This window comes from Sminthopsis crassicaudata, chromosome 5 (genome assembly GCF_048593235.1).
Source record: "Sminthopsis crassicaudata isolate SCR6 chromosome 5, ASM4859323v1, whole genome shotgun sequence".
Taxonomy (NCBI): Eukaryota; Metazoa; Chordata; class Mammalia; order Dasyuromorphia; family Dasyuridae; genus Sminthopsis; species Sminthopsis crassicaudata.
In genome coordinates this window covers 120204335-120220234 of record NC_133621.1, presented here as the reverse complement: position 1 = coordinate 120220234, position 15900 = coordinate 120204335, and the positions used below count along the sequence as shown (strand labels likewise).

Genomic DNA, 15900 nt, shown 5'->3' with positions numbered 1-15900 from the left:
TTATCAAAATGTCAAATTTGTTAATTTAGTTGTTTTCTATCCAGCAAGAAACTTCCTAAGTTGTACTTATTGAGTGAAAGTTTATGTGTGTGAGAACTGTTAAATTTGGATACAAAATTGTGGGAGCTCATTTAACTATATTATTGTAAGTCTTAGTCAAGATATGATTATATGTTACATGTGAGTTTTATACCCAATGATATTTCATGGTGACATGGTTTCTGAGAGTCAGTTCTTCAATGGTTTCAATTATGTTTGACTTTATGACTCCATTTGGGGTTTTCCTGGCAAAAATATTGGAGTATTTTGCCACATTTTTCCCCTAGCTCATTTTAGAGATGAGGAATAACTGCGCAAAACCAAGTGAAATGACTTTGTCCAAGATCACATCATTAATAAATATCTGAGGCTAGATTGGAACTCAGCTATTCCTGGATCCTGGCCCAGTATTCTATTTACTGTGCCACTTAGCTGCTTATGAGAGTCAGTAATCATGACCAAATGTGAATGTTTATCTCTGAGGTCATGTTCAGTTTTTAATTTATAACCTTAAAATCCTCACGTCTAAAATATTTTTTAATTGATGTAAATTGAATATGAAAGGGATTGAGTGTTACTTGTATCATCAGTCTATGTTCATGTTTTGATGTCTATGCTACCAGCTAAGAATACTATATTCATCACTGTCTCTTTTTTCCCCCTCCAAACATAACCAACCTATTGTATTTAAATAAATATTAATTTAAAATGCATGCGTATGTATTGTTTTAATATGCTGTATTTTTCACCAACACTATTTATTCTGAGTCATGAAAAGGTCCATTAGTGTCAGAAATTCATGAATTATTGGGTTACTTTTTGGTAACAATACCTTTTTTCCTTTAGCTAGCTTGGTTTTTGGATAGTAGGTTCAGTCATTGGTTAGTGCATAATTGAAATCTTTGCAGCTCAGTAGAATAATCCCAAATTGTATTCTGTTGGCATAAGCTTTGAGGAAGTTGAGTGACCTCAAGGAACATGTTAGTAAATGGTTGACAGCTGGCTCTCCCCAATTAAAAAAAATATACGAATACTTGTTTTAGTTTAATTTTCATTATTACCATTTTTCTCCATCATTTTATTGAGACTAAACAAATAATCAAGCCCTATTATGCCAATTTCTGACATATAAATGCTTACACTGAAAAAGAAAAACAGTAGGAGATAGCTTCAGTACACTCCTAGCACTTATCTCTATACCAAACTAAGGCATTCAGGTAATGATTTTCTCAAATATTTCTATTAATTTTTAGGGGGAAAATTTGGTATAGTATAAAGAATACTAGAAAAGAAGTCAGAAAACTTGAATTTGATTTTCCTCTTAACCACTTATTTGGTGTAATGGTTAAATGATTTAGCACTTCAGAATCTCATTTTCTTATCTGAAAAAGGAAGATAATAATGGTTGCCCTAGATACTTCATGGGGTTATAAGGAAGTCCATTTGAAGACCTTAATATTTTATATGAATGTGAGTTATTTTGTATTCTTGGGCTATTATTAAAGCCTTTCCCAATCCACCATAATTCTACTTTCTTTTATTGCTCATTTCTAATTTATCCTGATCTTTGTTTATTCATAGTTTGCAAATTGTTCTTCCCAGTAGACTGTGAGCTTCTTGACAAAAGGGGCTTGTTTTTATCTTTGTATCCTCAGTTCTTGGCACAGTGTCTGGAACATAGTAGGCATTTAACAAAGCTTACTGACTGACATAAGGCTCTCTTCTTAGGATAGTAAAGAAAGTTTAGATGACCACATAGGCACCATTGAGAAACAGATGACCTGAGTTTTAGCCTCCCCTGTGTTACTCACTTGACTTTTAATCTGAGGTAAGATGTTTTACTTATCTATACCTCAGTTTCCCCATTTGTAAAATGAAGGGGTTGGCCAGCATGATCTCTAATATCTTTCCCAGAACCAACATTCTATAGTTCCGTGCAACTGTACTAGAAGGTATCACTCAAATTGAGGGCTTCAGCATTTGGAAATATAGAACCAGTATTTATTATTGATCTGAGTCCTGGATTAAATTTCCTTATACCTATCAATTTGTAAATATCTTTGGTTGTAACACAGACAACTAATGACCACTAGTAATGGGAAATAAAGATAACATGGATAACTGAAATTCATAAGAAATTGAAAATATTCATGATCACTATTTTCTTATCACACTTCTAATACTACTACTGCTACCAACAAGTAGTAGAATTGCCTAATTTATCGATTCCTTATTCTAGCTTTTCTTTGTGTGTGTAGTTTGAAATTAGCTGTGAAATGGCATTAAAGAACAAATTTGAACATATTCATACATATATACGTGAGCAAGCAGACAATTCTAATAATCATTTCTTGAATAAGAACTGTCTCCATATAAATATGGTAAAGTGATCACTGCTGGTGATTGGATCAATGAAATAATCATTGGATCAAATTGCTGAAAGGGTCCAATCCCTTCTATTTTGCAGATGAAGCAGAATCCTGGAGAGGTTAAATGACTAAACTTAAAATTTTGACATTTAGTGACATATTTGGGATTAAGTCCAGGATTTCTAACTTCCAACAACAACAAAACAACATTGTATTCACAGATTGTCTTGATAGATGGATACTTTAGTTAACATTTTAACTGGGAAGCCAAATGAGTAGGCTCTATGAACTTGAACATTTTTTCTACATAGTAACAACAGCTAACTTTATGTATAATTTTAAGGTTTGCAAAACACTATTTACAAATACTATCTCATTTGAGCCTTGCAGCTATGCTGAGATTAATCACATTTTACAGATAAGGAAATTGAGGGTGTAAAGAGGATAATTGATTTTATGAATAAGCTGAAGATACTTATGTAGTTCAGTCATGAAAGAGGGCTTGTGTTTTCCTAGATGAAGCAAGTAGTGATTTCAAGAATAGTTCTCTAGACTTTTAGTGAAGATAGATGCTTCCTCATATAAGGTTGGTTGAAAGATCTTTCTGATTCCAAATCTAGCACTCTATCCATTGTGCCATTTAGCTGCCTGTATTAAAACCAACATCTTTTGCCTTCCGAGGTGACTACTGATGGCTAGGGGTTAGCAGTTTGTTTTCATGCATTTTACATGTCAGTTCATTTCGAGGAAACAAATATTATAATCAAGCATCTACATGTAATAAATCAGTATTCATATTAAAAAAAACTTTTAGATTTTCCTTTCTCTGAAATGAGCATTAAGATGGTTTTGATTAATTTTATGTGATCTGCATTAACCTCTAGTCTATATTTCTCCTGAGTTTAACAACATTTTAAACAAATTTTCTTGGTTTATATAAAATGTTTTTCCCCTCCTCTTTCTATAATTTAGAATAGCCAATATGAGTCACAAAAGTTCATCACTGATTTATTCTAAGCATTGATACAACAGGCCTAACTAGGGGACTCTAAGGGTCCCAGACAAAATTATATGGAACAGGAATAGGGCACATGATAGATCTGTGTTTATAACTAACTGTGGGTCTATGTGATCTCAGCAATTTATTTAACCTCTCCTGGGCTCCAGTATTTTGATCTGTAAAATCAAGGAGATAATCTTTCTGGTCCTTCTAATTTTGAATCCTATGATTTTATAAGAAGTACTTTATTCTTCTTGGTGTTTTGTTTCCTTGTAGGATCATAGTATCATAGATTCAAACCTGACCCAGAAAAAAACTTAGAATAAGAGTACTTTTGAAGGATATTCTCATTGCTGGAGGTATGCATTTTGTTTTATAGGCACATTTTTTTTTAAGGAAAAAAAAATCAAGCATGGATAAAATAAGATTTTATCAACTTTAATACACTTAGTGTTTAAGGCTAATCAACACTGGAAAGCAATCATTTCCAAGATGGAGATCAAATGTCTTAACACAGTGTCAACTGTCTGAGCTGCTCGGAAAGACCTCTCTCTCTTTCTTTCTTTCTTCTTCTTTTTTTTTTTTTTTAATAAGCTATACTTAGACTGTATTTCCATATTAATCAGTTTCTTTCCACTTAAATGCTAGACAGAGGCACTTTAAGAGTTACAAGTTGCAATTTCAGGTGTACAGGTCAGTGAAATTCAGCAGGCATTGGTGACATGGAAAGTAACAGCCTGGGTTAATATGTAAAGGAAAATTAGAAAACTTCACTAAATCTTGAAAGTTATTGGTCTTTCATTGAAGCACTTCCCATTCACTAAAGGTTAATTAATAGCTGTCACTGATGTACACACAAGTAAGTGCAAACCACAGCTTTCAGTCTTTAAGGTAGGAAGGTTTTTTTTTTTTTGTATGTGTGTGTGTGTGTGTGTGTGTGTGTGTGTGTGTGTGTGTGTGTGCGCGTGCTGTGTGTAGTAAAAGTTTTAAAAGAAGAGTTAAATACTTTGAGTTAGAATACATCTCCAAAATGCCATATTTCAAGGTATTATATTATCCATAAATTCAATAAACCCAGAAAATCAAAATTGTAAATAAAACGTGTTTAAAGAGATTTTAGTAAAATATATAAAAAGTAAAAGATTAAAAAGTATTGCCCCCACCCGCTTAAACTTCCTTTAAAAAATGTCCTGGGACTTCCAGTTATTATTATTTTTCCTATTTCATTTAGCTGGTATGTATTGTACACGCCACAACACATTAGACAGCAGGTCCTGGTAGAAGCTAAGAAATATCCAACCCGGCAAATACATCAGGGTGATGAGTCCCATGAAATTCAACGGATAGTGAGAATAGTCCCAGGAGCAGCCCCCACACATGCGGAGTCCCAGGCCCCAGGAAAATTCCCACGTGTAGATGAAGAGAACGTAGATGGGAATCCTCTTACAGGTCCCCCAGCCTCGGCTGTAGTGCAGATAGAAGTAGAGCTTTTCCACCACGAAGCTGCAACTGCCGTACATAAAAAAAGACCAGAGAGAAGTGTGGCCATTGATGGCCCCCTCCTCCTGTTCTAGGAGGTTAAAGAAGAAAGTGAAAAAGATCTCATCTAGGAAACCGTGCATCCCGAAGAAGAGGAAGCGCAGAAGGTCGGGGAGCCCTTGGCTGGGAGCTCCTCCAACCACCCCGGCGCCTCGGGGCCGCGGTCGCCCGGCGCTGGGCGCCGCAGCTGTCCGAGAGTCGGACAGAGGAGGGGGGCCGCGCCAGGGCGGCTGCGGCTGCGGGCGGCGGTATCGCAAGCGCAGGAACCTCTTGAGAAACACTTGCGAGTAATAGACTGCCAGGAGGTACTGGAGAGCCAGATCCAGCGCTCCGGGAGCAGCTTCGCTCACCTGCCGCCCCCCGTGGCTTATCAGTAGCAGTGCTTTGCCCACTAAGGTCTGCAGCCCCAAGTGGACTGAGGGGTACAAGAGGAAATTAAAGGCGAAGGTGCTGGGGCAGTGGCGACGCTGCAGATAGACCTTCTCCAGGGCGAACTGGGTGAGCGAGTGCAGCAGACAGTGGTAGGGAGTGGAGAAGCCCAGCATCTTCAGGTCGGGGCTGTGGAGGAAACCTCGAGCCCAGGAAATAAGCACGTCCAGGGTGATGCCGTGCATTCCGTAGAAGTAGAGGCGCATCCAGGCAGGCAGTGTCGAGTCTTCGGCCCCCGGCGCCACTGGGGCTTCAGCAGTGGACAGCGCCCCCGGGCAAGCTGCGCTAGCTGGGGCCCCGGACCCCGCTTTCCCAGCTTTGCTGCCGGCTGCTCCGGTGGGGCTCCAGGCCGGTGCCGGGGGCGCTCCGAGCCACCGGGGAGAGGCGACCGCATCTCTGTTGCCGCGGGCTATCAGTTCCGAAGCATTGCCGTGCCCCGAGCCTCTTTCGCCTTCGGGTGAATGGAGGCTTTGGGCCGAAGCCGGGAGCTCCGGCCCGGGTGCTGGACGCTGCCTGCAGGGGTTAAGGTGGAAGCCTCCATCTCCTCCTCGCTCCTCCGAACCTCCTCTTCCTTCTCCTCCTCCGCGCCGCTGGTGCGGCGGGAGCGGCTGCATCTCCGGGGCTTGCAGTTGGCTCCTCCCGGCGGGGCTTCGCGCTGCCTGCTAACTAGGCGCACTCCTCCTTCCCTCTGTTCCTCTTTCCAGTCCCGACGAGTGAGGGACTCTGGGCTGCAGTCTACCCCTTCCCTCTCCAGTTCAAGCACCAGGTTCGGGGCAAGGTCCAAACGGCAGATTCAAAGCAAGGTCCAACAAGCAGGCTCCGGGCAAGGTTTCCTCTCCCCGGGGCTCACAGTTCGAGGCCTAATGCTGCTGGTGGGTCGGCTGCGGGAGCTCGGCCCGAGCTAATCAGAAGGTGGCGCGCAGGCTGCAGGGAGAAATACAGAGAATTTCACAAACCCTTCAGCTTCAACCCCACAGCCACCACCAAGCTCCCTCAACAGACACTGGAAGCGTAATGTGAGCTGCTACACACTCCCCTCTTCTCTCTACGCGTTCTTCACATCCCTTTCTTTTCATCCCTCTTACCCCCTCCTCCAGCCTCATCCTTCCCTTTAGGTTCACATTTCCCTTTGACCCGCCCCCAACCCCCACTTCAGCTCCTGAGGCTGAGTCTGTTTGCTAAGCGCTCTGGTATTTGGCTTCCTTTCTTTCTCTTGCCCCTTCTTAGTGTTCCCCTCTTCCCTCTCCCTCCCCACCTACTTCGGGTAGAGGCTGTCAGAGCCAGAGCACAGGGTCTAGAGGCACAGGTGATGCCTGAGATGTTGATTTCCTAACAGGTGTATATGGCAGAGTATTTCCTGGAATGGGGGAAATGGGGCCAGGGCCTGGTTGGAAGAGATGAATGGCTGAGTGCCATAGACCAAAGCTTTGGGCTGGAGACCAAACAACAGTATTGTATTTTTAATGTTCTTTCTGAAGGCCAATTCTGTTCTAAATATTTGTCCTAGCAAATGAGCCACCAGTCCTGTCCTAGTAAGAGGGCTTATAGATTACTACTCCCTTCTTCATATTCCACAGTTTCTGATAATATTTCTCCGGGTTGTTAATTAACATTCTTAACATATCATTAAACAACTCTTCGATGAAGGATGGTGATGGAATCTTTCCTATAGTTCTTTTTTTTTTTTTTTTTCCCTTCTGTCATCTTGTGCCAATTTCCTATGGCAATAAAGAAGGCAGGGAAAAATAGTCAGGTTAATCTTCCTTTTTTATTTTTTTTTTAAATCAAGTTTCTTTATTTAACTCAGAAAAGTCAGATTTGTGATTTGTCCAAGGTCACCCAGTTCCTAATTATGGAGAGGGAGCAGCTTGGGAATCAAGACAATAAAGCTCTTATCTAGCTCTGCCATATATTAGTTTGGTGAACTAGGACAAATTTTTTAATCTCATTAGGTTTCTTCACATATGGATTTTTGACCTGGAAGTTATGGACTTTAAAACAAGACACCTTTAGATTTTCCATCTCAAATTTGGATATTTTTGTTCTTCTTCCTAGTTGATCAGTGGGGAAGTGTTGGGGGGAGAAGGAAAAGTTGAAGAAGTTATTATGAGATTTTACCTTCTTAGAGTGGTATCCCTGTCTACCCGGGGAATTCCTTCCTTAGTGCCTATGTCCATATGTGTAACTACTGCCCTAGTAGGTCCTAACGTGCTTCAGAACCAGAGAAAAGGAATGGAAGTGGAATAGTTAATGAAGGTGATTTATTTGGAAGTAAATACTTGTTAAAGGAAGGAAAAAAAAGCATTTATTACCTACTATGCTTAATGTGTCTATGTTCAAAGCCCTTTACAAATATTATCTCAGTTCATCTTCCCAACAACACTGTGAGGTAAGTGCTATTATTATCCCCATTTTATAGTTGAGGAAATGGAAGCAAGGGAAAGGTTTATGACCTACCAAAATCATATGCCAGTATGTATATAATACAGGATTTGAACTCAGGTCTTCCTGACTCCAGACCCAGCAGTCTATCCATTGTTTGGAATTTAATAGGAACAACTAAAGTCCCTTTGCCTCTTCTCCTGACACTTAGTAAGCATATCATAAATCCTTGTTAATTGATCAGTTGATTGTCTGTGCTCCATTGACTTCTCCAAACTAGAATCACAGAATTTTGGAACAATAGTCCTTGGGAATCTAATCTCTTCATTTGTCATAAAAAAGGAACAAAATACTCAAAGAGGTCACATTGCTAGTTCATAGTAAAGTATGAGTTTCTTGAACCCCCATATGTACCTATGGACATGCCATTATATGATATAAAAGTAGTTGTTTACAGTGCCACTTTACTTACTGAGAAATTATTATTATTATCATTATTTTATTGTTACTCTCTGAAATCATCTAAGACTCAACTATTTAACATTCTCTAAGTTGCAAAGCAGGTTTTTGTCCTGGTAGAGTGTCATCTTTGGGAATTTGCTGAAATCATAGATCCAACTCTTTTGAGCCAATGCTCTCTCAAAAATGGTTAAAACACCCTTGTCCTGCTTATTGATAGTCACTGGTACATGCATGTGACATTCAGATGTTAAAGGCAGAAATTTCCTGTTAGCACACATACATCAGAATGGCTGCATTGTACAGACAAGCTCAATTGTCAAAATACCTGAAGCAAAAAAACCCAATAAAATGTTGATCATCATCATAAAAAAGCAGCAAAACCATTTATTGAATACAATTATGTGCCAGTTGCCACTAACTTCCTAAACTAATGCCTCTGCTTGACAGGTTTATGACCCTGAATTCTTGAAGGCTGGGCCAACAGAAAGAAGCTTTTGGCAGGTCCTATGAAGGTAGAAAGTTTTGGGGTAGGATCCAGGCACGGACTGTTCATCCATTGTCTGGAGATCAACTTAGTGAAACTTGAAAGACTATAAAATAGTCAATTTTTCTGTCTCTGAAACTCTTATGCAATTTTTTTTTCTGTAAAAATCATTCTGTGGTGATTTCTTTCATTCTCTTTGCTATAATTGCTTTCATGGTGTCACTGGGTGTCTTTGTTGTTGGCTTTGGTTAACTCTTAATTTCTAATTTCCTTCCATGCCAGCCTCCATGCTCTTCCTGCCTAAATAGCTCTTAAAAGCTATCTGCTGAATTGTAGAAAGGATGAGATCACTTGTAGTGGAAGAATGAGCTATACCCAAAATGTCATAGATCCTTCAAATAAGTATGTGAAATGCTATTTGCTGAGTCTCAAAAAATGTGTCATCTTTATTTTAAAGAGGTTGATCATCTAATTGAAATGTTATGGGAACAGTATGGAATGAAGTCTTGAGTTCATAGGATCATAGATCAAGAAAGTGGAAAGAACCTGAGAATCCATCTAATACAATTCCCCAATTTTACAGATGACAGAACTGAGGCCTGGGGAAGTTAAGTGATTAGTCCAAGATCACAAATGACAGAGCTGAGATCTGAAATCAGCCCCATGCCTCCAAATTCAGCCATAAAATTGAAGACCCTTGGCACTACTGTGTTGAATTTTGCCCATACTACTTAAGATGATATGAGCATGGATAATTAATATAACTTCTCTAAAACTTAACTTTCCTCTGGAAATTGAGGAAGTTTGATTAAATGATCTAAGATTTCTTTAAATACTAGATGCCACTTTCCCACAGAAATTTGGACAAGTTGTCTATATTATTCAAAAGTTTAAGTTTCTTAGTAGCTGTATAATAAAGTGTTAGATAAAACCTTTCAGGATTTTTTTCTTTAATAGTCAAATAGAGCTTCTAAGCACAACAGGTACTGACTGCTAATCTCTTTAACTTCAATAAAGAAAACAGAAAAGTATCACTCAGCAGATTTTGAAAGTAAAAAGTGTCATTTCAATATGGAAAAAACTTCATCATAATATAGTCAGATACCTACATAATAAATATATTTTGTATTGTTAGTAGTCATAACTTCACTGGCAGGGGAGTTTTCTCATCAATGCAAACTATAATTTCTTCATGCCTTAGTAGATAATCTTGCATTGTTTTGGGGGAAAAAAGAAGAAAGATAATGAAAAGTACAAGAAAAATAAAACAAGGCAGGAAGGTCATAGAGGCTGAAATGGAAGGAAGATTAGAAGTTAAGAGTTAACTAAGGCCACTCCTTACCATCCAAAGTCAACAACAAAGATATCCAGTAATATCATAAAAGCAACTACTGCAAAGAGAATGAAAGAAATCACCACAGAATGATTTTTACAGAAAAAAAATTGCAGAAGAGTTTCAGTGGAAGAAAAATGAACTGTTTTATAGTTTTCCAAGCTTCACTAAGTTGATCTCTAGACAATTGATGAACAGTCCATGCCCTGAATCTTACCCCAAAACTTTCAGTTTTGATAGGACAAAAAAAATAAAACAAGGTAAAATTCCCTAACCAAAGTTCTATTAATAAGTATAACCAATAGGAATGGTTTGAGTCTCCTGGCAGATGCTCTGTATACAACTATGGTAATGAGCCTTTCTGCATGACTCACAAAGTTTCTTTTTAACGATTATACTTTGAGTTTTTCTAGCTTGGTAGGTTCTGCCAGAGCTTGTACTCTGTTGACGTAGGTTTTACTCACCCGGATGACTTCCAGGCCATGTTGAGACATTGGCAGAGTAGGTTAGTGAAATGATCTGAGTGACAAAGTAGAGTGATCTTCATTTTAGGTTAAGGCACCAGAGTAGGATAGATTAGATTTTTCACCCCCAAATGCCAACTCAAAGAAAAACTACTTCAGTCTTTTGTTCATTCATTTTTGAAATGGTTCCAGAAGAAGATAAAAGAAGCCATAAGAATTCGAATTCTATAATCAGTGAAGTATTTATCAATTCTGTTAAAATATTCTCATTTTCAGATCTGTTTTTTCAGAATATGTTCTTGTTATTTATTTTGATTAGGATGAGATATAATGGATATTCATTTTCTTAAATAGGAAAGCATTCAAAGAAACACATAAAAACTCCAAAATATAAAACTTAATTATTCTTTGTTAATGTGTTATTTTTTGTCAATTTCCTTTCAGGTTTTCTCGATTTAGTCACATATTGCATAGTCTTACATTCTTCCTATACCTCATTGTTTCTTTCCTCCCCTTCCTTTCTCTCCTCTCTTCTCTCTCTGTCTCTGTCTCTGTCTCTGTCCCTCTCCCTCTCTCTCTCTCTCTCTCTCTCTCTCTCTCTCTCTCTCTCTCTCTCTCTCTCTCTCTCTCTCTCTCTCTCTGTCTCTGTCTCTCTCTCTTCCCCCCTCTCTATTTCTCTCTCCCCTCTCTGTCTCTCTCCCCTCTCTATCTCACCTTTCTCTGTCTCTCTTTGTCTATCTCCCCTTTCTCTGTCTCTTTGTCTCCTCCTCTCTCTGTCTCTTTCATATCAATATCTCTCACAATCTTGAGAAAATTGATTCCCAATCTTTATCTACCTTAATATTCCCTTGACAGCTTCCTTAAAAATGAATTTTTTCATAACTTATGCTTCCTCCCCATATCTACAAAGAGGTTTACCACACTTTTAAAAATTATGTCATCTCTAAAAAAATGGTTTGAATCATTCTTAAAATGGCTTAGAAATCTGCTCCATCCTTCCTTTTCATAGCCTTCCTTTGTGACTTTGCAGAACTCTTTATTTCTCTTCTTTTTTGTCTTTTTCTGAGCTGTTGGGGAATTAAGGGGTACTATGGTAACATTGGGGAAACTTCCCAAAGGTTCTTTTTACTTGCCTCCTTTTAGTTGTACTTCTTCCTGCATTTCTTCTAGGTCCCTTCAGTGCTAAGAAACTTGGGAGACATGGGGAAAAATGAAAGACAGAAGGAAGGAAATATTTCCTACTGTCTATATATCCTACCATTGTACAGGCAGCTGAAGGGGAAGCAAGTGATGGCTAATTTTTTAAGGGTTAGAAAGCAGCCAAAACACTGGTGATCTGGAGGTTGCCTGAATGCTATGAATGCAGCAGTATGGAAAGAGAGTTGGAATTTCACTGAGTACATTCTGGAGTGAGTAGGAAAAATATTGAGAGAGTGGTTATGGTAAATGATTATCAGACAAAGGAGGCCTAGTGTGAGGTGGAGAGCCAAAGCAGCTGAGAGACTTTGACAGCCATGGGTTACTGAGCTCAGCAGTGTATTTTGGGATGTGACATGAGTGCAGAGAAAGAGAGAGAGAGAGAGAGTGCCTGAGAGTGAAGATGAGACTGAGAGCTTGAACAGCTGTTGTGTGTCTTGGCAGGATCTAGAGACAAAGAAGGAGAATGGGATGAGAGGTGGTGAGTCCACTGGGGATTTAGGGCCTGGTTGCTGGTTGTTATCCCTTTTCTCTATCAGTCACTCATTCAACAAGAATTTATGTTCCTACTTTGTGACAGGTTGGTGTATTAGCTTCTGAGGACAGAAATGAAATAATTTCTGCCTCCAAGGAATTGATATTCTCTTAGGGAAAACAACATATATTCAAAGCATATCTAATTCATGTGGGATAATGAAAGGCTCCAAGGTCAGATTTTATCTAATTGATTTTTTCCAAATTACGGGCTGCTGAATTCACCTCTGAATGTATGTTTTAGTAGGATGATACTCAGGATGAATGGGAATACTGTCCCTTTGATGCTGGCATGGTGGAAAAATGATAGATTTGGGATAGAAAATCCAGTTTGAATCCTATACCTATCACTCACCATTATATGAACTGACTCATGTTCCTCATCTATAAGAAGATGGGACTGCATAACCTCTAAAGGTCCTTCAGCCCTGAGTCTATTAGCCTAAAAAGCTAACACTGTCATGTTCTATCACTGGTATCACCAGGCTGCCTAATATTTATAAGACTTTGTTTTCTTAAATACCAGGAAGTTTTCAGAATAGAACCATCACCCTAGAGTATGCCTAAAACTTTAAAAAATATCAGGTCATTCCTGGGGACTTCTAAGAGGATGGGTGTCCATTGTAGTACTTTACTTTATTAAAGAAATAACAATAGTTACTCTTCAACCAAGCCACTTTCTCGGTAATTAGATTCAAGATAAGATTTTTGCTGTGAGTCTGAGTGTTTTGGAAGCTATTATCTTTCTAAGTTAGCAACAAGACAGTGAGCTCATAGAGAGCAGGAACCGTCTTTGATCTTTCTTTATATTCCTAGCACTTAGCAGAGTGTCTAGTACATTGCAGGTCTTTAATAAATGTTTATTGACTGTCAATAAGTGGAGAAGCCAACAGCTTTTTAAGTAGCATAATATGAAACTAATGAAGCAGGAAATCTATCTGCTTTTGATTTTGGAGATGGGGCTATGTTATAGCCCCATCATCAGGGAGTATACTGGCTATAAGGGAAGTTGATTTGAAAGAGGTAGAAAATAGCAGCTGTTGCTAATAGTCCTGATGAGGGAACTAGTTTCTGCCCCATTTTGAGAGGGACATATACAAACAAATAAAAGTAGGAAAAGCCCAGATTTCTGGACTGTTCTTCCTAAATTGACCCACTAGTCTGTGACTACAGAGCTGATTGGGTTGGAAACAAGGAGAACAAGAGGACCAGGAGGAACTCAGTGTGACTGGGACATCAGGTAACCTACATGTTTTTTCCTAGAGTGCCTGTATTTGTCTTTCCTTGCATTATGTTTTCCTGAGAAAAAACTTTTGAGTGTCGGGCTGAATCCAGAGACACTAAGAAGGGGGAGAACAAAATATTTATATAGTGACTAGTATATGCTAGACACTGTGCTAATACTACCAACAGGAAGGGCAAAATGACTGTGTCATAAGGTCCTTGATAACCATGTCCTTTAAAACAACACTTTCTGAGTCTTCCTGATTCTCTCATATGTGTCCATATCAGGGTTAGAAGAATACAGTAGTATTTTTGAGGCCAGGAGAATGCTTTTGATTCTTGGGAAAATATAGAAAATATTTTTAAATAATACATTCTATATTGTTTATTAAAATCTAGTGGGTGCGAGGCATTTATTCAATAATTTATAAAATTTGTTGAGTAGAGAGAGGGAGTTTCCATGCTGGGAGTTCTCCATCTGACAAAATCGCATATCCTTCACTTTTTGGCTAATTGTATATCTTGTAATGTATCATTAGCCAACTATTTCCACTCTAATCTTTTACTTCTCCAACCTAATCCACATCTTCATTGCTTTCCTTTTTCCTTCCTGTTGCATGCATAAATAGGAATGTGGAGGTATATTTTGGGGAGGTGTAAGTAGATAGGTATTTCTTGGGAGGCGATAGCAGATGACAGTAGTGGAACAGGTGCCATATTTGCATTATGGTAGCTATATCTCGGTAGGGGGTAGAGGAATTTGGAGACTGGTTGTTGAAGAGGGTGTTTAAGAGAAGGTTCAGGGAATGGTGAATGATGCATGTTTTACAAAAGAGTGATAGACAGGGATGTAGTAAGGGGAAAATGAGGAATATGTAATCTGGTGAGGTTATAGTGGGTAGCATGCAAGACTAAGTTTATGGGAATGAATTAACTAGTGATGTACAGCTATATGGTATAATGGCCTTTCTGGTCTTAGAAAGGAAGACTGGAGTTCAGATGTATTCTCAGACACTAATTGTGTATTCTGGGCAAGTCACCACCTCTGTTTGCCTCAGTTTCCTTGACTTTAAAATAGGGATAATACTACCACTTACCTCCCAGGGTTTTTGTGAGGATTAAATGAAATAGGATTTGAAAAGCTCTTGGGATAGTACCTGGCCCATAGTAAATGTGCTCTCTCTCTGCCTCTCTTTCTCTCTCTGTTTGCTTCTCTCTCTATCTCTCTAGATATATACAGATTTATATATAGATCTATCTGTTTATTTATCTGCCTATCTTTATTTCTTTCTGTTCTCTTCCCAATATAGCTACCATCAGTTTTTCTGTGACATTAAGTATTATCTGTCTTTCTCTTTGCCCTGAGTTGGAAGTGCTGAAGGTGAATTAGGCTATTGAGTATCATTCCTTAAATGTTTTGGCTGGATATATTCAAGGCTGCTCAGTCCAAAAAACCCTATGTGACAGTGGTCTGGAAAGTTTAAGGAACTTTTCTAAGACCAAAAAACATTGGTGTTGTATGACGTCAAGCACTGTGTTCTGAGTTATTTGATGAAGCCCAAAATCGTAATTAATGTAATGAGTTAGTAAAATGGAAATCAAGTCTGATAAGGTTTGGAGCTCTCAACTATTTGTTAACTTCCTTGAGGAAGGCCTTAAAGTGGAGTTATTGTAAACTAGAACTTGATGGTTAGGACTCAGTGATTGTGTCTCAACAAATCTTATTGCCCAAATCAAATGCTGATTTCAAAAGCCAATGGCCTTTTCTCAATTCTCAGTTTCTTTAACATCTCTGGAGTACTCAGAATAGTCAATCACTTTCTTCTTGGTAGTTACTTTCCTCCTTTGATTTAGTGACATTGTTGTCATCTCATTCTCTTTTTCTCTCTTCATCTTGTTGATTCCTTTAAATGTCTTTTCTTTTTTCTTTACTCTCCCTTCACTATCTCATATCAGCTTTAAGCACATGATTACCAAATCTATCTATATATATATATATATCCATACACAATTTCTGCCCTGAACTCCAGGCTCAGATTTCTTACTTTCTGGTAAACATCTTTCCCACGATATACTCCCAACTCCTTGAGATATTTAAAATTGACATCAATACTTTACTAAAACCTGCTCTTTCTTCCAAATTCTTTCTCCTCCTTTCTCTCTTCCCTTTCCCTTTCCTTTCACCTATCCTATATCTATTTTTAAACTGTCATTATCTGTTAGCATCCTTTAATTCACGAATGGGCATACCTAAGGAAATTAGAAAGAACTCTCTCTCTTTCTCTCTTCCTTCTCTTTCTCTTCTCTTTTTCTGTTTCTCTGTTTCTCTCTCTTCTCCTTTCCCTACCCTTTCATCTATCTACTTACCTATCTATCTTTCTTATCATCTATATTTATTTTTAAAGATGCCATTTTTTATTAGTATCCTGTGAATTCAGGAATTA

General features: G+C 38.6%; 1 protein-coding gene and 1 long non-coding RNA gene across 2 annotated transcripts in view; both read right to left on the bottom strand.

Annotated features, from left to right (window-relative positions):
* Window positions 1–15900, bottom strand: part of LOC141543169 (uncharacterized) — a 51014-nt gene that overhangs the window by 25555 nt on the left and 9559 nt on the right. The gene's annotated exons all lie outside the window — the stretch shown is intronic.
* TMEM229A (transmembrane protein 229A) lies at window positions 3831–6751 on the bottom strand. The gene is made up of 2 exons (XM_074268075.1): window positions 6636–6751; window positions 3831–6300 (listed from the first exon to the last, which is right to left on the bottom strand). The coding sequence occupies exon 2, from the start codon at window positions 5988–5990 to the stop codon at window positions 4632–4634; it is 1359 nt and encodes a 452-aa protein (XP_074124176.1). The 5' UTR covers window positions 5991–6300; window positions 6636–6751; the 3' UTR covers window positions 3831–4631.